Raw genomic sequence first — 24024 nt, 5'->3', positions numbered from 1 at the left:
CATGATCGTGTTAAAAGCCGAGCTGAAGTCCACAAACAGGATCCTCACATAGGTCCCCGGTCTGTCTAGGTGTTGCAGAACATAATGCAGTCCAATGTTTACTGCATCGTCCACAGACCTGTTTGCTCTGTAGGCAAACTGAAGAGGATCCAGCAAGGGTCCAGTGATGTCCTTCAGGTGAGCCAGCACCAGTTTTTCAAATGACTTCATGACTACAGACGTTAGAGCCACAGGCCTGTAGTCATTTAGTCCTGTAATTTTGGGTTTCTTGGGGATGGGGATGATGGTGGGGCGTTTGAAGCATGAAGGGACTTCGCACAGCTCCAGCGATCTGTTGAAGATCTTTGTGAAGATGGGGGCCAGCTGGTCAGCACATGATTTCAGACAGGCTGGTGTAACACAATCTGGGCCTGGTGCTTTTTTCCTTTTCTGCTTCCGGAAGACCTGGCGCACCGCATCCTCGCTGATCTGTATTGCAGGTGTGGGGGAGAGGGGGGATGCAGGAGGTGTGAATGGTGAGAGTGCTTGATTGGAGAGGTGTTCAGGATGGGTTGCAGGAGCTGTTAATGGTGTGAACGGTTGTTTGGAGAGGCATTCAGGGTTGGTTGCAGGAGTTGTTATTGGTGTGAATGGTTGTGTGGAGAGGTGTTCAGGGCAGGTGATGGGTGTTCTTTCAAACCTGCAGTAAAACTCGTTCAGATCGTCTGCCAGTCGTTGAATCTCCACAGTGCTGGGGGGTGGTGTCTTGTAATTGGTGATCTTCTTTAGACTTTTCCACAATGATGCTGAGTCGTTCGAGGTGAACTGAGTCCTTATTTTTTCAGAATAATTCCTCTTTGCCACTCTGATCTCCTTTTCCAGTGTGTATTTAGCCTGTTTATACAAGACATTGTCCCCCTTCCTGTAAGCATCTTCTTTGGCCTGACGGAGCTGTCTGATTTTTGCAGTGAACCACGGTTTGTCATTGTTGTAATTTAGTTGAGTCTTGGTAGGAATACACATATCCTCACAGAAACTGATATATGCTGTTACGGTCTCTGTGAGTTCGTCCAGATCGGTGGCAGCAGCTTCAAAAACACTCCAATCAGTGAGGTCAAAACAAGATTCTAAATCCTGCTCTGCTTCATTAGTCCATCTTTTTACAGTCCTTAATACAGGTTTAGCTGATTTTAGTTTCTGCCTGTAGGTCGGTATAAGATGAACCAGAAGGTGATCAGAACGTCCCAAAGCTGCTCGTGGAACAGAGTGAAATGCATCCTTTATTGTTGTGTAACAGTGATCCAATATATTACTGTCTCTTGTGGGACAAGTAACATGCTGTCTGTATTTTGGCAGTTCACGGGAGAGATTGGCTTTATTAAAGTCCCCAAGAATGATTAAAACAGAGTCTGGGTGTTGTTGTTCTATCTCTGTGATGTGCTCAGCGAGTTCCTGTAAAGCTGAGCTCACGTGCGCTTGAGGAGGGATGTAAACACTCACCAGAATGAGCGAGTGAAACTCCCGCGGCGAATAGAACGGCTTGCAGTTAATGAAGAGCGTTTCGAGATTTGAGCAGCACGTCTTCTTTAACACAGTTACATCTGTACACCACCGTTCATTGATGTAAAAGCATGTCCCGCCGCCGCGCGATTTCCCAGTTGATTCTGCGTCGCGATCCGCTCTAAACAGCTGAAAGTCCGGCAGATGGAGCGCGCTGTCCGGTATGGTGTCATTCAGCCAAGTTTCCGTGAAACACAGAGCAGCAGAGTGAGAGAAATCTTTATTTGTCCGAGAGAGCAGAAGCAGTTCGTCCGTTTTGTTGGGAAGAGAGCGGAGATTTGCCAGATGGATGCTAGGCAACGGCGTTCGAAATCTGCGTTTTCTGAGTCTCACGAGCGCTCCCGCTTGCTTTCCCCGCCTGCGCGTCCTCTTGAAGCGTGTGATCAGCGCAGCCGCTCCGCCGACAAGAATGTCTAGCAAAACATCAGAATAGTCGAAAACCGGTGAAATATCGGGAGATGTGTGTAGCCGAATATCCAGCAATTCGTCCCTGGTGAAACTGATTGCAGGAATATAACTAAAGACAGGACAAACTAACAAAAACACAAAAACAACTACAGAGCACGTCACGGAGGCAGCCATCCTGTATCGGCGCCACTCTAGAACATTTCATCAGAGGAGAAACCAAGTCATTCCTTCCAAGTCACAAACTTGTCTCAATTCAAATCCCAAGTCCTCAAAGAGTAAAAGTCAATGAGATAATTAAGAGACTAATTAAATGATGATTGTGCATTAGTGATGAACACCTGCTGTTATTGTCTGTTACAGAGGATCAGATGATGATGTTTTATTGGTTAAAATGATACCACCATCATGGAAATCAGTGTTTGCTTCAGTTGGGCTCTTGACCTTTGGTTTCTTGTGTTAGAGATTTCTCTGTAAAAGTACATGTGCTGTTATAAAGCAGTGTAATCAGTGCTGTGCAGAAAACTGTTACTAACTGGCTTTTCATGAAGTAATTATTAGGCATCAGCCTGTTTTCCAAAACAATTTTATTTCATTCAACATATGTTCAGTTTTTAAATAACCTACTTTGCTGACTGCCACATGCAAATGAACTGTTGCTTTAATAGTTGAAAGGAATTAATTTGTAATCTAATGTATGTAATGAATATACATTTTTGAAACCTTGTTCTAATAAGACACACAGACATCATGACCCAGCATATGAATCTCAACAATAGTGACAATCAACAAAATGCTTCATGCTGAAGTGCATGCTGGGTAACACCATAGTAAAAACTCCCATCTTGCACTGTACACTGTAAAAAGCGATTCTCTATATTTATTCAATAAAATTGTGTCAAATATTTACAAGCAATATTATTAATTAAATTTAACACATTTAATTTAGTAGAATTAACCATTCAAAATTAGTAGAATAACATGAAAAAATTAAGTAAAATGTACACAAAAATATTGATTTCATTGGATAAAAAACAAACAAACAAAAAAAAAACAATATGCTAAAGAATACTTTGTTATGCATGCCAGGCCAGTAGTTGGCGATCATGAAACACCCTTCGGAAACATTATATGCATGCACATGACATCAGCCTTTTTACAAATTCACATTTTTGTTGCTTACATAAATATTATAAAGGCAGCATGTTCAAAAGTTTGTAAGGCCCCCAAAACAAAATTATTGAAGACACCTATAGTTCACGAACAGAATCACTGAAGGAAAAGAAAATAATTAATTTGCTTACCATTGTAGTGGTCAGTGTTTGCTTTAGTTGGAGTCTTGACTCTTAAAATTTTAAACTGATTATTTTTGGTTGCTAGTTGTGATACAGCAGCTAGACAAGCCAAGAAGGAAATGAGATCAGATGGTGTTAATTGTTTTTGCATCATCATTTGATCTGGCTTTCTGAGTTGGGTGTGTCTTATCAATGATAGGTGTCCTGTGGTTGTACAATATAAGTTTAGGTGTTTTCAGCATTATCCGAGAAATTCTTAGAAGCACCTCTGATCAAAACCTTGTTAAAAAAAGGTTTTTCATTTAGGCACACAGACATCAAGAATCGTGACAATCAAAAAGCATGTTACACTGCATTCTGGGTGCCACCAATCAAAACTCATTTATGGCTCCCATCATGCTTTGCGGCATGAATAAATTATGAGCAACAATTCTATAGTAGCTTGTTTTGTGACTCTTACAGTTCGTCTGAATATGCTGTTTGTCACCATTCTTGAGATTCATACGCTGGTTCTTGATGTCACTGTCTGCCAAAAGATAGTTTCCCTCTCTTAATCAGAATTCTTAAACTCTTGATTACACTGAAAACTCCAGGCCTTTTATTGTTGAATCTCAGAGCTGCTATAATGAATGTTAATGTAACTCAGAGATCAGGCTCTGAATGAGTTCAGATATTCAGTTAAAACAAAGATTATATAAAAGCATAACCAACACCACCTGATCATCTTTTTTTCTTAGCTTGGCTAGATGTCATAACTGAGCTACAACAGCAATGCAAAAAGTAACGTTAAAACATCAAGGGTCAAGAACACAACTAAAGCAAACACTGACCACTATAATGGTGACCAATAATTTTCCCTTTGATTCTGTTTGTGAACTTTAGGTGTCTTCAATAACTCTGTTTTGGGGGCCTTAAGACACAGCCTTTTGAACATGATGCCTGTATCATATTTATGTAAGCAACAAAAATGTGAATTTGTAAAAAGGTTGATGTCATGTGCAAGCATGTCATGTTTTCGAAGGGTGTTTCATGATCGCCAACTACTGGCCTGGCATGCATAACATAGTATTCTTTAGCATAGGGTTTTTTTGTCCAATGAAATCAATATTTTTGTGTAAATTTTACTTAATTTTTTCATGTTATTCTACTCATTTTGAATGATTATTTCTACTTAATTAAAATGTGTTAAATTTAATAAAAAATTTTGCTTGTAAATTTTTGACACAATTTTATTGAATAAATATAGAGAATCACTTTTTACAGTGAGCATGAATAATTATTGTCACCACTGTTGAGGATCATATGATAAGTGCTCATGTCTAAAATCCTGAGCCTATGCAATTTTTTCCCCCAAAATATAAGTATTACAGAAATATTTGCTAAATAGAACTTTTTTGTAGTTCAGTAGTAGTTGAACATCATTGAACAAACCAAAGAGAGACACCTTCATGATGTTCATTTACATTTTTTAGAAGACAAAAGGGCAATTTAATTTGCTATTTCAAGCTTTTAATTCAGCAATGTGTTAATGTTTACTAAGTAACAAAAGCGCAAGTGTTTAAAACAAATTACTTTGAATTATTAAAAGGGTCAAGAGCCCAACTAAAGCAAACACTGATCTCCATTATGGTGGCATCATTTTAACCAATAAATCATCCGTTCCTCTGTGATTCTCAATAACAGCAGGTGTTTATCACTAATGCACAATCATCATTTAATTAGTCACTTAATTATCTCACTAACTTTAACTCTTTTAGGACTAGTTTGTGACTTGAAAGGAATGACTTGGTTCCTCCTCTGGTGAATCAGCTGCTGAGTTCATGGGTGGAACAAAAATATGGCAGGACTTTTACTTTCTGACCCCTTGACTATTCACCTCTGTCTGTAATATATCTGATTGTTTTACACTTGTTGGCCACCAGGTGGTATTGTGAGAAAATGAAGTTTACAGAAATTAACCCTTTTGTGAACCACTTGACTGAAAAGCTAAAAGCTTCATGAGGGTTCATCTTGCCATCACTACTTCCAAGTCACAAACAGAGGTGTCAAGTCCAGGGGTCAGAAAGTAAAAGTCCTGCCATATTTTTGTTCCACCCATGAAATCAGCAGCTGATTTCACCAGAGGAGGAACCAAGTCATTCCTTTCAAGTCACAAACGAGTCTCAAGTTAAATCCCAAGTCCCCAAAGAGTTAAAGTTAGTGAGATAATTAAGTGACTAATTAAATGATGGCTGTGCAGTAGTGATAAACACCTGCTGTTATTGAAAATTACAGGGGATCGGATGATTTATTGTTTAAAATGATGCGACCATCATGGAGATCATTGTTTGATTTAGTTGGGCTCTTGACCCTTTTAATAATACAAAGTAATTTGCTTTTAAGCACTTGCGGTTGTGTTACATAGTAAATATTAACACATTGCTGAATTGCTAAATTAAATTGCTCTTTTTTATCTAAAACATTTAATGAACACCATGAGTGTGTCTCTCTTTGGTTTTTTACATGATGTACAGCTATTTCTGAACTACAAAAAATCCTATTAAACAAATATTATTGCAATTCTTAAATATTGGAGGAAAATTATACAGGCTCAGGGTTTTAGACATGAGCACTTATTATATGATCCTCAACAGTGGTGACAAAATTATTCATGCTACAGTCCTTGATGGGAGTTTTACTATGGTGTTACCCAGCATGCACTTCAGCTTGAAGAGTTTTGTTGATTGTCACCATTGTTGAGATTCATATGCTGGGTCATGATGTCTGTGCGTCTTAGTAGGACAAGATTAAAATATATATATATATATATATTCATTACATACTCATTACATACATTAGATTTCAAATTATTTCATTATAACTATTATACCAACAGTTTATTTGCATGTGGCAGTTCCACAAGGTAGGTTATTAAAAAAAAAAAACTGAACATATGGTGAATGAAATAAACTGTTTTTGGAAATAAACAGACTGATGCCTAACAATTACTTTGTCATGTAAAACCAGCTGGTAATGGTTTTCTGCACAGCACTGATCACACTGCTTTATAACAGCACATGTACTTCTACAGGGAAATACCTAACACAAGAAGCCAAAGGTCAAGAGCCCAACTGAAGCAAACACTGATCTCCATGATGGTGGCATCAGTTTAACCAATAAAACATCAGCATCTGATCCTCTGTAACACACAATAATGGCAGGTGTTCATCACTAATGCACAATCATCATTTAATTAGTCTCTTAATTATCTCATTGACTTTAACTCTTTGAGGACTTGGGATTTGACTTGAGACTAGTTTGTGACTTGAAAGGAATGACTTGGTTCCTCCTCTGGTGAAATCAGCTGCTGATTTCATGGGTGGAACAAAAATATGGCAGGACTTTTACTTTCTGACCCCTGGACTTGACACCTCTGGTCACAAATGAGTCTTGAGTCAAATCCCAAGTCCTCAAAGAGTTAAAGTCAATGAGATAATTAAGTGACTAATTAAATGAAGATTGTGCATTACTGATGAATACTGCTGTTAACAATCAACATCACTGAAGAGAAACACAAGAACTACAACTGACTTTAAGCACAGAAATCAACTGTAAGAAAAAAAAAACTGGCACCACAATTTTTTTTAGCAACTTTGATAGATTTGCTTCTAACCAATTGCAATACTGTTTCACAGCAAACATTTGTGCTATGCTAAAACAAGTCTTGAACTAACAGACACTTTAGATAATTGAATATGCTTACTTAAGTTTTCTCAATTGTTCTTTAAAAAAAGAGAGAACCCTCACTACACAAAAGCCACCAAAATACTGAGAAGCACCCGAGACACCCTTCGCTGGAGACTGTAGCGCGGTGACGCCACGTACGTACGTCATGTATGTACGTCACATATGTGTTTACCACGCATGCTCTTGTAATTTGCATTGCGTGATGACGTTAGTTGTTTTCGCATCGTGCGTGCATTAAAACGATGCGCATACGTAAAAGAAAACTCTAATAAAATGTTAAAGTATTAAAGAACATTAAGGTGTAAAAAAGACGGGGAAAACAACCGTGTTTAACCATGTTTCATTTGAGGTAAAATTATACAGAATTAAAGTTTATTAATTATACGGAATTAAAGTAAGTAGTACCTTACTTACAATATATTAATATTCTGTTGCACTTTACTTCACTGTATATTGTAATATTATACTTCAAAGGCACCTTATATTTCTTATTGAGCTAGTCAAAATTACATCAGAGAAGTACAGTCGTCGGCTCTAATAGTGCAGATGGTAAAACGTGTGTTGTTCACAATATGATGCAATCGATCGGTCCGAATCTGCCTTTTTTTTCCTCCCTTTTCAAATTTCACATCAGAAAAGCATTTATTTTAAATAAAAACGAAGGAAATAATCAAACAGTTTTGAGGGAGGGCTTTATTGTCCTAATATGCTGGCATCCATTTAATTATTTGAATTAAAATTATAATTTACACTCAGTCATTATTGCATACTGTTTTATAATGTACTACAATACTGAGGTGCAACTAATTGCCACTATTTGCAATAAGTAATATAAATAGCAGAAAATCCTGCTATTTTAACATAGTGTAAATAGAATCTATAGCCATTTGCACTTAGTGTAAATAGCCACTGCCGTTCTTATTTTAATCTTTCCTTTGCTATGGTTCTTGTTTATCTATTTTTTAACTATAAATTTGGACATTTTTCTTTTGCTTTGGCAATTCTGCATGCGAAACATTTAAGCCAATAAAGTAGTTTTAAGTTCAGTTGACTACATACAGTATATTTTCAGTGTCTGCATCCCATTTTATGCAAGGTGCCTCCAAAGAGAAAAAACTGAAATTCACCTCCATCACTGATAAAACAATAAGTCAAGCAGTAGCCCTCAACTTCTTTGAATGGATAAAACCCACACAGGACTCTCCTCCTGCGATTCCTCACACAGCCAGGTGGACAGTCTTTAAATATCTCACTGCACCGGAGGCACTGGGTCAGAGAACATGACGCCCGGGAACTCAGGTTGTTTTGTTCAGACAATGCACTCCAGTTCACGACACCTAATTTACATAAAATAACAAATACTAAAGCAATATTAAATAATTTTGGAGAAAGGCAGAAGAGCCATACAAGGAAATATTTTAAATGTATTTTTAAATATATTATAGCAAAAAAAAAAAGTTTTATTTGCTTTGTCTGTAAACTACCTAAGATATTTAATTTACCAGCATTAACATCAACTAAATTAATACATTTTGTCATGTCAAAATTTAGGTTGGCTTGGCTTGAGAAAGCATGGCCTGAAAGTTTGAAGTTTTTGTCAATTTGAAAATTTTACAGTTGAGGGCTATACAGTCTGTCAGAGAAAGAAAAACAGATAATTACAGTAATCTAGCCACATGAAGTGAGTCTCTTCTCTGAATTTCTTCTCACTGACAATGTCCCCCAAAAGTCATATTAAGATATATGAAGGTCAATTTAAGAGGTAACACTTTACAATAAGGTGTCATTGGTAAACACTAGTTAATGTATTAATTAACATTAACTAACAATGAATAATACACAGTATCTATTAATCTTTGATAATGTTAATGAAAAAGATTACAAATATGATATTTTTTTTGCAATGCATGCAACCATCAATGGCATTGCTTACATTAATAAAGTATTTCTGCTCTATTTTAATACATCTTTAATGGTTCATTTTAGGCGAAATAAGACTTTGAAAGACCAGCATTCGAATACTATATCATAAAACATGTCATAAGTGTTTGAAATCGCACACATTTGCAATGGCACTCTCTATGATTATGACCAAAGCATTATTACAATTAAAAGCATTTTTAAAAGCAAATTTTTAAGAAAACAAAAGTAATATCTCATATCCACCATACCTTACGAACATCCGGAAGTGAATGAACCTGGATATGCGCAGTAATGACAGTCAGTATGGCGCACAATCGTACACTCTCAGAAAATAAAGTACATAATTGTACCTTTAAGGGTACAATAGCTTGTCACTGGGGCTGTACCCTCAAGGGTACAGCTTTTGTACCCTTGGCATAGGGTACAAATTTGTACCCTTGTGATTAGTACCTTAAGAGACCAGTTTTGTACCTGTGGTGACAATTTTGTACCTTTATTTAACAGTACAAAAATTCACCCTTCAAAAAGGGTACAATCATTGACTATATGTATATTAACTCACACGCTGAATTAAAATCAGAATTCAGTATAGTCTTTTTTTTATCAGCCTTGATAGAAATGTCTCCTACTGTACCCCTATTTCTGACAGTGTATTTACGGTAAATACATATACGTTACTGCGCATGCGTGGTAAACACACGTCACGTACATACGTGACGTACATCCGGACGTCGCCGCGCTACAGTCTGCAGCGAGGAGTACTTGAAGCACCCGGCTGCAGCCTGCAGATTGAGGCGGGGCATACCTACTCTGATTGGTTCGATCGTCTTTCATAGACTTACATGATAGGAAATGTGTGCCTTGTTGGTGTAGGACGGAGAATGCTGTTTAAAAAGCTAAAAACGCTGTACAGATTTACAAAGCCTTTACTATAATGCAGTTTTTTATTGTTAACTTGACTCACTATGTCTGATTTATTGAATCAAGAGATGTTAGCTGCTGCAAGTTTACTCTTCTTGACCAGATTAATTCACAAATGAATAATTGGGACATTCTAAAAGCACGCTTAATGTGAAAGTATGTGGCTTTATGCATTAAAACAGTGTTTTAAGAAGTTCCTCCTCAGCTGCTGAGTTCATGAGTGGAGCAAAAATATGGCAGGACTTTTAATCTTTGGCCCCTGGACTTCCCACCTCTGGTAACCAGGAGGTTGTGGGTTCAAGTCTCAGTAAAGGCATGATTTGCAGGTTGAGGAAATTAATAAATGAATCCATTCCACACATGACTGAGGTGCCCTTGAACAAGGCACCGAATCCTGAATTGTTCCGTAGTGCCACAGATGTTCACGGTATGTGTGTGTGTGTGTTCACTACTCACTGCTGTGTGCAGGGGCGTCATGCAGTCATGATTTTTAAGGGGGCACATTTTTTTTGGGGGGGGGGGGAGGTCGGGGTATAAGTCATTCTACGAAAGCACTGTATAACTGATATAGGCTTATTTTTTTATTATTTTTTTTTTCCTTTTTATTCAAAACAATTCCAAACATGCTTAATATATCAGGAAATATCTTGTTTCTCAAATATGTGTAGGTAAACGCGTTTTGCACCTTTATAGATTGCTATTTGATCAATATATGGAAATGTAGTGTAATCTATTAACTACACATAAAAACCTGACTTTTTACTTAAGTGCCATATCATGCCATAAAATATTTTTAATACACCTGAATTTGCATTTAATGTAAATTTTAATAACAATATTGTAAGATACTTATTTTAACACTTTCATTTTACAGAGAGTAAAGAACATTTACATTATCAAAAAACATTTTCATTCAGTCTAGCCAGAGTTCAGGCACTCTCAAAAACTCCCATTAAAATCACTGAAGCACTTTACATTATGAAACGAATATCTTACTTACATTCGTACGCACATCTGCACTTTTTGTTGTTTCTGATGAGATAATTCGCTAAATAATTCAGTCAGCGAGCAAGTGAACAAAACGTTTCAGTGATGACTCTTCTGGACGTCTCTCATTGGCCATTGCATCCATAATCGCAACAGAATAGTTTCTGATTGGTTATCATGAAGCATTGTACGAACGTGTCTGTCTCTGGCTTAGATTTGAATTTAGCAGCTGATGCTGTGCACTGAACGATCTAATCACACCGCTGTGATTGTATCAAATATATAAAAAATATTATTCTGCAAATTTTATTTTTTCGTTTGGAAGCTGCATTTAAAATCCACTTGGCTCAAAAATCTGAGGGGGCACGTGCCCCCTCACTTCGAATGGGCACGACGCCTCTGGCTGTGTGTGTGTGTGTGTGCACTTGTTTGGGTAAATGCAGATCACAAATTCTGATTATTGGAAACACACCACGTTATAATCACAGTGCTCTTCTTACTGCAGCATGATTTCTGCAATCCCATTAAATGATTTAATCATAGTTAACACAGTGAAAACATGATGTAAATTAAGTCACTGATATCATGAGATTGGCAAAAATGGAGGACTTGAATCACTGAACTCCAGTCATTATAAAGAGATCGATCATTGATCATTTTCTGTGTATAAAATAAAAGCAATTTATTTTTTTTATTTTTTTATTTTTTTTTTGCCAAAAATGTATTTCTTTAACTCACCAGCAGATATGAGTTGTTCAGAGCTCCCTTGATTCCACATGACAGTGACACATGTTAAGGGTGTGTCGAAGGGAATTGTGACATCACAATTCACCTCATTTCAAATCTGGCCATTTCAGAAGGGTAGAAAACAATTATTCATATTTTAAATTGGGAAGTTAGTTTTGAGGCAAAAATGTGCAGTTTGTTTTTATTGTACATTAACATCTCATATGTGTAAACATCAATACAATTGTATTCTCCTTTTCATAATCAATTTAATCATTATTTAAAATTTTACAATAAATCTTAGTCATTAATGTTTTATTCTTTTCAAATTCTTATCAACATTTTATTTGTTCACTTTTATATAAAAGTTCTAGTCCCTGTCTCTCTGTTTCTCTCACAGGTGGCAGATAACATTTATGGCATGTTTCACACCAGATACACTCTTCATCGCCAGGCTCTTCAGCACAAGATCGGCTACATCATTGACGTCAAGTGGGTTTTGTGTGAAAGAGAACATTTATTATATTATATTCAATCTTCTGCGTGCATTATGACATTTCCCCAGATTGTACTACTTTTCACATGTGTATGTGTGTTTCTCTTTGTACATTAGGATTAAGGATGCTCTTGTAAAAGCTAATAACGAGCTAATAACGAGTCCACCATCCAAGATCTCAGATGTCATATATGATATGCCAGAGTACACCAAACTCACAGGTCAGAAAAAGCATGGGTACAGATCAAGATAAATTATTATTTAAATGATTTAGACTTTTGTTTTAAATTACTGGTCAATTTTGACATCATATTATGCTGGGTCCATAAACATAATAATGATATTTGTTTGCTGAAAGGTCAAATTAAATGAGCCATCTCCCCTGTCCTTTAACAGATCACATCTTTGATCAGATCCTGAACCAGTCAGACTCAAATCCAGATCTGGCTGAAGCCCGAAGCATTCTGCAGGACGTTGTCAACAGAAGGCTGCCAAAGTTTGTGGGAGAGGCTCGACTGAATGAAAACAAATTAAAGGTACACTGTTAAAAATGTATTGTATTTTTACAGGAAACTCTGGCAACTAATTGCAGTGAATTCACAGCAAGTAATATACAAAAAACACACTGTTGATTTAATAAAACAAAATTCTGTGTTTATACAGCAGAGTTGCTGTGATTACAGTAGCATTAATACATTAAAGTGTTGTATTTTGTATTGTTGTCGTACAATCCTCAACAGTGGTGACAATCCCGAAAAACAGAATTGCAGCAATGCATGCTGGGAACCATGAACATGTTTTGTATGCTGGCATGAAACATGTCACCATTGTTGTGTTTCATACGCCAAATGTTGATGTCTCTGAGTTTAAAAATAACCTGAAACCTGTTTTAAACAAAAAGTTAGCAAAGACAATATTTATACACTGTTAAACAGCAGGGTACGAACCACGACAGTGTTTCAAATTACTTATTTTTATATCTGTTGGTTCACTTAATCCATTTTAGTGCAGTCAGTAGGTTGCTATTAAAGCAGACTTGTTGATCTGCTTTATATATTCAGAAATGTTTTCTGAAAACAACTGCAACTGCTGCAGAAAAAAGTATTGTAGCAAAAGTTGAGGGTCAAGAGCACAGCTGAAGCAAACTCTGATCTCTATGATGGTGATCTCAAAAAACATTTTCAATAAGACATCAACATCTTAACCTCTGTGAATTCTCAGTAAGACCTTCTGTAGATGCATGACAGAAATAAAATCATTCTGCTTAGTATTACTATAAGTGAAGCTGGTAATGCTGTTTGTGGAGTTGTTTCTGAAGAAAGTTGTAGTTTGTGTTCATATTTCTCTTTCTTTCTTGCTTGTTCAAAGCAGGTGTTTGAATGACTGAGAGAATGTTGCAGGAACATTTTACTAACCTTAAAATAACATTATACTAATATGGAAACTGGAAGTTTTTATGTATCTAATTTAAACTATAGATAATATCGCCACAGGATCTCATTATGTTATTCTGTTAATATGTCTATCTTGTAAAATGTCATTAAAGTTTGGTTAAAGCAGCGGTTCTCAATTCCAGTCCTCGCGCCCCACTGCTCTGCATATTTTGCACGTTTCTCTTTGTTAACACACCTGATTCAGATAATCAGCTCGTTAGAAATGAACTCCGTGCATGAACTGTGTTCTAATTGTTCATTGCTCCCTACTCTCTGAGCAGGGGAAATCTGTTGAAGTTTACCTCACATCGAAACATTCATTCACTGATTTGTGCTGTGCAGCGTCTTTAAACATGGACAACTGTGACATCATATACCTCTGTAAATCAATACAATTTAAATTCACGTCTTGCACACTTCAATGCACTTTGATTGGAACATATAGCTACGTTCACTTCAAACTGGAATCATGGCTGAATATCCTGTGATGACCACTTCGCAGGGCACTTATGTTCGAATAGAACAAATGTCTAAAGCGCTAAGAGAAACGTTCAAAATGTGCAGAGCAGTGGGGCGCGAGGACTGCAATTGAGAACCGCTGGGTTAAAGACAGTTCTTGACTCATCAGCTGATTAATGTATTTGAGTATAATATATATTTAAATGATTAAAATATATTATCGATGCCACTAGAATAGTCGCCTAGTCTTCTGCAAAAATAGAATTAGACTTCTGCTTTTTGAATGCAAATGATGCCTGGCATCTAAAAGAATTTCAGAGGTGTCAAGTCCAGGGGTCAGAAAGTAAAAGTCCTGCCATATTTTTATTCCACCCATGAACTCAGCAGCTGATTTCACCAGAGGAGGAACCAAGTCATTCCTTTCAAGTCACAAACGAGTCTCAAGTTAAATCCCAAGTCCCCAAAGAGTTAAAGTTAGTGAGATAATTAAGTGACTAATTAAATGATGACTGTGCAGTAGTGATAAACACCTGCTGTTATTGAAAATTACAGAGGATCGGATGATTTATTGTTTAAAATGATGCGACCATCATGGAGATCAGTGTTTGATTTAGTTGGGCTCTTGACCCTTTTAATAATACAAAGTAATTTGCTTTTAAGCACTTGCGGTTGTGTTACATAGTAAACATTAACAAATTGCTGAATTGCTAAATTAAATTGCTCTTTTTTTATCTAAAACATTTAATGAACACCATGAGGGTGTCTCTCTTTGGTTTGTTACATGATGTACAGCTCTGAACTACAAAAAAGTCCTATTAAACAAATATTATTGCAATTCTTAAATATTGGGGGAAAATTATACAGGCTCAGGATTTTAGACATGAGCACTTATCATATGATCCTCAACAGTGGTGACAAAATTATTCATGCTACAGTCCTTGATGGGAGTTTTACTATGGTGTTACCCAGCATGCACTTCAGCTTGAAGAGTTTTGTTGATTGTCACCATTGTTGAGATTCATATGCTGGGTCATGATGTCTGTGCGTCTTAGTAGGACAAGATTAAAATATATATATATATTCGTTACATGCATTAGATTTCAAATTATTTCATTATAACTATTATACCAACGGTTTATTTGCATGTGGCAGTTCCACAAGGTAGGTTATTAAAAAAAACTGAACATATGTTAAATGAAATAAACTTTTTTTGGAAATAAACAGACTGATGCCTCACAATTACTTTGTCATGTAAAACCAGCTAGTAATGGTTTTCTGCACAGCACTGATCACACTGCTTTATAACAGCACATGTACTTCAACAGGGAAATACCTAACACAAGAAGCCAAAGGTCAAGAGCCAAACTGAAGCAAACACTGATCTCCATGATGGTGGCATCAGTTTAACCAATAAAACATCAGCATCTGATCCTCTGTAACACACAATAATGGCAGGTGTTCATCACTAATGCACAATCATCATTTAATTAGTATCTTAATTATCTCATTGACTTCAACTCTTTGAGGACTTGGGATTTGACTTGAGACTAGTTTGTGACTTGAAAGGAATGACTTGGTTCCTCCTCTGGTGAAATCAGCTGCTGAGTTCATGGGTGGAACAAAAATATGGCAGGACGTTTACTTTCTGACCCCTGGACTTGACACCTCTGAAGAATTTAAACCATTAACAAAACAAATCTTAGGTAACATTATTATATACTTCAGCAGTAAAGTTACATTTATTAATTATTAAGTACATTTAAAATCACAGTCATCTAAACTTTAATAAAAAAAAATACTTCCAAAACATAACTTTTCATACCTCATGAAATGATTTGAAATTATTCGTAAACAATTATCTCATTAACTTTAACTCTTTGAGGGCTTGGGATTTGACTCAAGACTAGTTTGTGACGGAAGGAATGACTTGGTTCCTCCTCTGGTGAAATCAGCTGCTGAGTTCATGGGTGGAACAAAAATATGGCAGGACTTTTACTCTTTGTCCCCTGGATTACCCACCTCTGGATCTTACAGGGCTTTCAACCAAGGAGGTCCTTCAAAAAATATCAGAAGCAGGCATAGAAGTAACCAATGTCGAGATATACTGCATTCTGAGTCTATTCCATTGTTTTGGCAAACCAAGTAACTCTTTAACATAGACACCATGTGGATCCTTTGTTGAAAAATTTTGAATCTTTTGTCATATGAGCGTCACTTTCATGCATGCAGTGTCAAGGCTGATAAAAAAGGACTATACTGAAACCAGGAGATGAAATGGATTTTCAGGCAAATTACACTCACTCAGTAGATGATCATTTCTATGTTATAATTAGGCATTGTTTTTAAAATGAAAAGGATTTAGTAAATTCTGATTTTAATTCAGCGTGTGTGTGTGTGTGTGTGTGTGTGTGTGTGTGTGTGTTAATATATATAAAATCATATCTCATTATAGTCAACGATTGTACCTTTTTGAAGGGTGAATTTTTGTACTGTTAGATAAAGGTACAAAATTGTCACCACAGGTACAAAACTGGTCTCTTAAGGTACAAATCAATGCCAAGGGTACAGCATGTATATATATATATATATATATATATATATATATATATATATATATATATATATATTACAATGCATAATTGTATTTGTAATAAATGTCATAACGTATCTTACTGGGTAACTCTTTTTCCTTAAAGGAAAAGCTGACAAACCATTGGGAGGAAAAGGTCAATAACCATAGTCTGGATCCTGAGGACAAAATATTTTGTGTAAGGAATTTAATTTAAACAGAATTGTGTAGTTAAGTCAGATTAATGTGTGTAAATATGTGATCCCTTACAAGTCATTCACTTTAATGGCGTGTCACTGACACTGTGGAGTGATGATCACTGAAGACTTATAGATTCATGTCAGTTTATTGGCATATGACACACCACACATATAACTGAAGCACATAGTGTTCGTTTGTGCATCATAAAATTAACATTTAATTACAATTTTGTAGTTGGAGCTCCCTGAATGATGTGTTTTTATAATATTTAAAGATCATTAAATATCATGCAAATATGTTTGAATTTTTAAAATTTTCTATAGTACTTCATTTATGATTGATATTGTAATTCTTGTTAGAAAAAAATGCTGAAGTGCTTGAAAGACCATCCTGAGGAAGCCTTCAAGAACGCAGTGTATCGGGTACTGATCTCTCTTAGCTCAGAAATGAATGAGACTGAAAGATTATGAGAAAATGTACTTTATTTTTATATGTGTAATTCATTATTAGTTAAAATTTATATTTTTATGTCGTGTCCACACCGTTTGCATTGCTTGATATATTATTATTGAATATATATTATAAGAAATGTTATTGAAGTAAAAAAGCCTCAAATATCCTATGATTAATTTATATTACTTTAATTAAGTGTGCTTGCATAAGATTGACTGCTTTTAAACAATTTAGAAAATACTGCTGCTCAGTTTGGGAGATCAGTCTGATGAAGCCTTCAAGATTAAGGTAGTCAATCAATTTCTCATTTGTCTCAGACATTTATGGTTCAAAAAAGTAATTTCATAATTACAGAATTCTTAAGCAATTGTTGGTTATTCAATTATCTACTATCCATACATGAATAAACAAATGACATTTACTTTAGCTGTAAATTGCTATTTTGTTTTATATTAAGATGTGTATTTTTATTTGATATTCACACGCATAATGTGGCAGGTTTTTTTCAGATTAATATTTAGTTTTTTTACTCATTTTATATTTAATGTGGTATTTGCATATGACTGATCCTTAATTTCTTTAGAAAATACAAAATGACAGCTTAAAAGCCCAGCCTGTTAAAGCCTTCAAGATTCAAGTGTATAAGGTACTCTTTTTCTTATAGCACATACATTTTATTTGTTCAGGATTCACATATGAATAGAAAGCTCAAAACAATGGCAATTGTTTGAAACATAAATCTTTTGTAACATTATGAATGTTTTTACTTCCACTTTTGATCAATTAAATGCTAATGAATGCTTAATAAAAGCATCAATTTAAGAATATATCTTACTGACCTCATATTTTTGAACCAGAGTGTACATTTTCCTTCTCAATGTTTTTTTTTTTTTGGCTTTTTTTTTTTGGCTTTTCATGCATTGTGATAGAAATTACTGAAGGATCTCTGGGATGATATGCTGTTGGAAAACAAACAGAAGGCAACAGACATTGAAATTTATGTATGTTTAAACAGTTATTATTATATATATTTTTTAAATGTCAGTTTTGTACTGCTCATCTTTTTACAGTTTGTATCTGTCCTGTCAGAAAACGCTTCTCATTCAGGTTCTTGAGATGGGTTTTGGTGAAGTGGGCAAAGAGCCTATTGCTAATGTTCATTTCTACAGCAAGAGTGACCTGAAAACAGCTTTCAAGATGAAGAAGTACCAGGTGAGAAATCTGACTCATCTCCAATATTATCATAATAAACTACAACTAGTATTCATGATTATTATTCTCGAGCATTAGATTGTCTGTTTAATTAAGTTGATAGATAGATAGATAGATAGATAGATAGATAGATAGATAGATAGATAGATAGATAGATAGATAGATAGATAGATAGATAGATAGATAGATAGATAGATAGATAGATAGATAGATAGATAGATAGATTGATTCTTGGTTTAAGAAAGAATGGTTAACAGGCTGTGTTTGGTTTCTCTTTCCCTTGCAGGTGTCCAGCCTCAAACCAGAGAAGTTTCACGAATTTCTTCTGAGGGTCTATCATGATCCAGAGGATCAGAAGCATCAGAAGGAGGTCCAGCAGAAAGCTCAGAAGTACTTTCATGAGTGGTGCAAAAATCCCCAAAACGAATTCATTGATTGCAGTTATTCTCATTCAGGTAATTTAGGAAATTGTGCTGCTATCTCTGTATTTGTGTATCTATATTAATGGAGCTGGGCTGTAAATTGTTTTACTTTCTGCTTTTTATTTATTTGCATATGTTATCGAATGCTTTTATTCAGAGTAATTTATACTTCAAAGCAGGTATAATGTGATAAAGAGTCATGAATAGCTTGATTTGACTTAGGATGGTCAGACAGCCCTGACAAACACATTTTCAAAGGCAAACATGATGATAAGGATGCTGATGAAGAGGAGGAGAATCAGGAAACCTCTTCAAGCAAGGTAACAAATAAAAATGAAACTAAGCTAACTATTAAAGGCTCAGAAAAATGAAACAAATTAACTCTGTCTATTCTGTAAACAGTGAAGTTTAGCTGATGGTATTGCAATAACATCTACATTTTCCAGTCAAGATTTATGTTTTTCACGTCATTTCATTTTTCACTTTAGAGCAGAAAGTTTAAGCATTTATAAAGCATTTAAACATTTGGCCTCATACAGTGTTTGTGAATTGTGAGAAATGACTGGGGCAGTGGTGTCCTAATGGTTAGAGATAGTGATGGCAAGATGAAGCCTCATGTAGCATTAAGATTTTCAGCCAAGTGGTACACAAAAGGGTTCATTTATGGAAACCTAATTTGCTCACAATACCACCTTGTGGCCAACATGTGTAAAACAAGCAGATATATTATAGACAGAGGTGTAAAGTCCAGGGGTCAGAAAATAAAAGTCCTGCCATATTTTTGTTCCACTCATGAACTCAGCAGCTGAGTCATTCCTTCCAAATCACAAACGAGTCTCAAGTTAAACTCTTTCAAGTCCTCAAAGAGTTAAAGGTAATGAGATAATTAAGTGACTCATTAAATGATGATTGTGCATTAATGATAAACACCTGCTGTTATTGAGAATTACAGAGGATCGGAAGATTTATTGGTAAAAATGATGCCACCATCATGGAGGTCAGTGTTTTCTTTAGTTGGGCTCTTCACCCTTTTAATAATAATTCAAAGTAATTTCCTTTTAAACACTTGCTGTTGCGTTACATAGTAAACATTAACACAAATAGCAAATTAAACTGCTCTTTTTTTTCTTCTTGGCAGAGAAGTCTCTCTTTGGTTTGTTAAATGATGTTCAGCTATTGCTGAAAAGTCATATTAAACAAATATTGTTGTAATGCTTAAATATTGGGGAGAATTTTTTTTTTTTGTTGATTGTCACCATTGTTGAGATTCATATGCTGGGTCATGATGTCTGTGCGTCTTATTAGGACAAGTTTTCAAAAATTTACATTCGTTAGATTTCAAATTAATTCATTATAACTATTAAACCAACAGTTATTTGCATGTGGTAGTTCCACAAGGTAGGCTATTTAAAAACTGAACATATGTTAAGTGAAATAAAATTATTTTGGAAGTAAACAGGCTGATGCCTAATAACTTCATCATCTAAAACCAGCTAGTAGTAGTTTTTTTCTGCACAGCACTGATTGCACTGCTTTATAACAGCACATATACTTTTACAGAAAAATCTCTAACACAAAAAGCCAAAGGTCAAAAGCCCAACTGAAGCAAACACTGATCTGCATGATGGTGGCATCATTTTAACCAATAAAACATCATCATCTGATCCTCTGTAATGCACAATAACGGCAGGGTTTCATCACTATACACAAACATCATTTAATTAGTCTCTTAATTATCTCATTGACTTTAACTCTTTGAGGACTTGGGATTTGACTAGACTAGTTTGTGACTTGAAAGGAATGACTTGGTTCCTCCTCTAGTGAAATCAGCTGCTGAGTTCATGGGTGGAACAAAAATATGGCAGGACTTTTACTTTCTGACCCATGGACTTTACACTTCTGTCTGTAATATATCTGATTGTTTTACACTTGTTGGCCACCAGGTGGTAATGTGAGCAAATTAAGTTTCCAGAAATTAACCTTTTTGTGATCCACTTGGCTGAAAATCTTAATGCTTCACGAGGCTTCATCTTGCCATCACTACTAGTTAGAGACTCAGACTTGTAACCCGAAGATCATTGGTTTGAGTCTCAGGTTTGGCAGGGATTGTAGGTGGGGGGAGTGAAAAACCAATGCTTCTTCCACCTTCATTACCACGACTGAGGTAAGACCCTCGAGCAAAATACGACGACTCAAAACACCGGACTGCTGCCTGAGCATGTGATACGCAAACTATAGTTCTCTGCTGGATAACTCAACCCAGTGTCATGCTGGTGGGGTTTTGCTAGATGACTATTGTAATTAAAGTAACGATGATTGCAGTGGCATACAAGGGTTGTACATTAAACATGCATACATCTGTTATTATTATATAAAATTAATATTTAGTAGTAGTTTATCAGTGGTGACTGTCAGTTATTATACATATCTAATATATGTATGTCACTAATGTTTGTGCATAGAGCCCATAACTATACTGTTCTGATAAAGGGGACATAACACTTAAAGATTTGGATAATCTCATGTTAATAGTACTACATCCTTCATATATCCGAAGAGTCTTTTTCTATCAGATTTATAAAAGAAAGATACAGTCCCCTTTTTCACACAACCAGCAATCAAGTCTTGAAACAGACAGTATGCCATGCACACGTGGCATTTGTGTGTTCTGTGAACTATAGCCCTATTCGCACATGACTAGTATTACATGGTGACCTCCAGTCATTTGTAATAATTTCCGAGGTTGTCTGTGATCTTAATCCCATGCAAATCTTCCATGACTGTAATTTGTAAAGTAAAAATTCCTCCGCAAATGAACTACCATATTTTGCCGAACACCGAGGTCCTGTGATAATATGAGTCCCGTGTGAATTGGCATCTCTGTGATTTGCCCATTATTTGGCAGAGTCGTTTATAATTTATTCCAAAGTTTTTGTTTCCTGTGCACCTTTTTTCCATCTTTCATGAAGAATGGAGGCTGTGTTGGAGTGTTTTGATTACTAATAATTACTAATAACATTAAATAATTACCGTATTTTTCTGACTTTAAGTCGCACCTGAGTATAAGTCGCATCAGTCCAAAAATACGTCATGATGAGGGAAAAAACATATATAAGTCGCACTGGACTATAAGTCGCATGTATTTAGAACCAAGAACCAAGAGAAAACATTACCATCTACAGCCGCGAGAGGGCGCTCTATGCTGCTTAGTGTAGACTACAGGAGCAGTGAGCAGTATAGAGCCCCTTCTCACGGCTGGAGACGGTAATGTTTTCTCTTGGTTCATTTCTCTTAGTTCATTTCTCTCGGTTCATGTCAAATTTACTTTGATAAGTCGCACCTGACTATAAGTCGCAGGATCAGCCAAACTATGAAAAAAAGTGCGCCTTATAATCCGGAAAATATGCTACTAATAATACTAATCCTGCAAACTTTAAACACTAACTAGTTAGTAGAACTTTTTTTAAGTTAATAAACTTCAAGTTTTAAGTAATTATTAGACCTTTAGATTTTGTACTACAAAAGCATGTTTATTGCATTTAACTTGAAATATTGAGTATGCTTTGGGTGTCCAACTCAAAATTTGTTGATAGCTTTCTCATCTCTCGTGGTTAACACTTTTTAAATTTTGATTTAAAATTTCTACTCCTGTGTGAAACTAATTTCTTTGAGTTTGAAGTGTACTCCCAGATGTTTTTAGAAACTGAATTAAATCCAGTAGCCAGTATGAATGTTTTACAGTAGATAAATGTTTTGTAGCTAGACCTTCTAACCCTTTGAAGTAGATGAAAATACAAAACCTTTTCAACTTTGGTATTTAGATTTTTTGTTTAGTGGAAGAAGTGAGAATAATTGTTTTGATGTTGATTAAAATAAATAAATAAATAATTAAATAAATACAAATAAAATGTAAATATCAGTGACATCATTTGCAGTTACATTCTAGACATTTAATAAGATTCATGACATGACACTGAAGAATGAACTGCACTGATATTTGCCATTTTCTGTCTTGTAGATCTTCAATGACCCCATTCATGGTCAGATTAAGCTGCACCCCCTGCTGGTGAAGATCATTGACACTCCTCAGTTTCAGAGACTCAGACACATCAAACAGCTGGGAGGAACATATCTGGTGTATCCTGGAGCCACTCACACTCGCTTCGAACACTCAGTTGGGTAAGGCTTGTTTTTAGTTTGATTTTTCTTGTGCACACACACACACACACACACACACACACACACACACACACACACACACACACACACACACACACACTCACACACACACACACACACACACACACACACACACACACACAGTGCTTCCTATTCTTTCCAGTAAGGTTTTTATTAACTACATTAGTTAACATTAACTAATAATGAACATTACTTCAGAATTTATTAGTCAATTTCTATTATTAAAAAAAGTTAATAAATTCTTTATAAATATAATAGCTCTAATTAGATGAGTAGAGCTACTGATACACTAGTTACATTTGCACAAACAATATGTTACACAAAATGTTGTTTTTAACTGACAAAACATATATAAAACTCTTGGGTTAAACCACGTTCAAATAACACAACCAAAATTCAGGTATACTGTTATTCTTCTGCATTTATTCTTTTAAGGAACACCACTCACAATTACAAGTGGCAGTGCCACTCGCAGGCACAATGGTGAATAACGATATTACATACATGACATTTGATCTCCTCTTAATCAAGAAACAAAAGAAAACAAAGCATTCTCAGCTACTCAAAAATTATTATTCTTTTTTTTATCTAGAGGTAGAGGGTAGTCTGCATATTGCCTCGAGCCAGTTTGGGGATTATTCTGCCCCTTGTCAGAACTCACTAACATAACTAATTTCATTTCAGTCCAGCAGGAGTTTCTCATGGCCTTATAATGTCAGAGTTAGCTTGGCCAGTGTGTGTTGTGATTGGTTAGCTGGGCCATTGTGTGCTGTGATTGGTTAGCTGGGCCAGTGTGTGCTGTGATTGGTTCATCTAAAATATGCATTGTAGTCCAAACGAGTTGTTCATTGCATTATTTGAAAAGTGATTTCTGTTCAATAAAATATCTCCTTTTGAAGTGTACTTTGAGCTTTGTAACTTTGCAGAATTCTTTTTTTTTTTTTTTGCTCAGCAACATTACATACTAACTAAAGTTGTAAAAGTTAAAAAGCATAATAGGACCTCTTTAAATAAAGTCAAAATATATGAGACAGCATAGTACCAACAAACATTACCA

General features: G+C 35.6%; 1 protein-coding gene across 1 annotated transcript in view; it reads left to right on the top strand.

Annotated features, from left to right (window-relative positions):
* The window catches only part of LOC132144288 (deoxynucleoside triphosphate triphosphohydrolase SAMHD1-like), a 34216-nt gene extending 11266 nt beyond the window's left edge, over positions 1-22950 (top strand). Inside the window, exons 9-17 of the mRNA XM_059555066.1 lie at positions 11923-12014; positions 12136-12239; positions 12415-12554; positions 16607-16678; positions 17717-17779; positions 18223-18345; positions 18632-18800; positions 18990-19087; positions 22786-22950. Coding sequence (XP_059411049.1) covers positions 11923-12014; positions 12136-12239; positions 12415-12554; positions 16607-16678; positions 17717-17779; positions 18223-18345; positions 18632-18800; positions 18990-19087; positions 22786-22950 — 1026 coding nt within the window. The remainder of the gene's footprint in view (positions 1-11922; positions 12015-12135; positions 12240-12414; positions 12555-16606; positions 16679-17716; positions 17780-18222; positions 18346-18631; positions 18801-18989; positions 19088-22785) is intronic.
* Positions 22951-24024: the final 1074 nt, after the last annotated feature.

This window comes from Carassius carassius, chromosome 7 (genome assembly GCF_963082965.1).
Source record: "Carassius carassius chromosome 7, fCarCar2.1, whole genome shotgun sequence".
Lineage (NCBI taxonomy): Eukaryota > Metazoa > Chordata > Actinopteri > Cypriniformes > Cyprinidae > Carassius > Carassius carassius.
The sequence above is the reverse complement of the archived record's forward strand: the minus strand, read 5'-3'. Positions and strand labels throughout refer to the sequence as shown.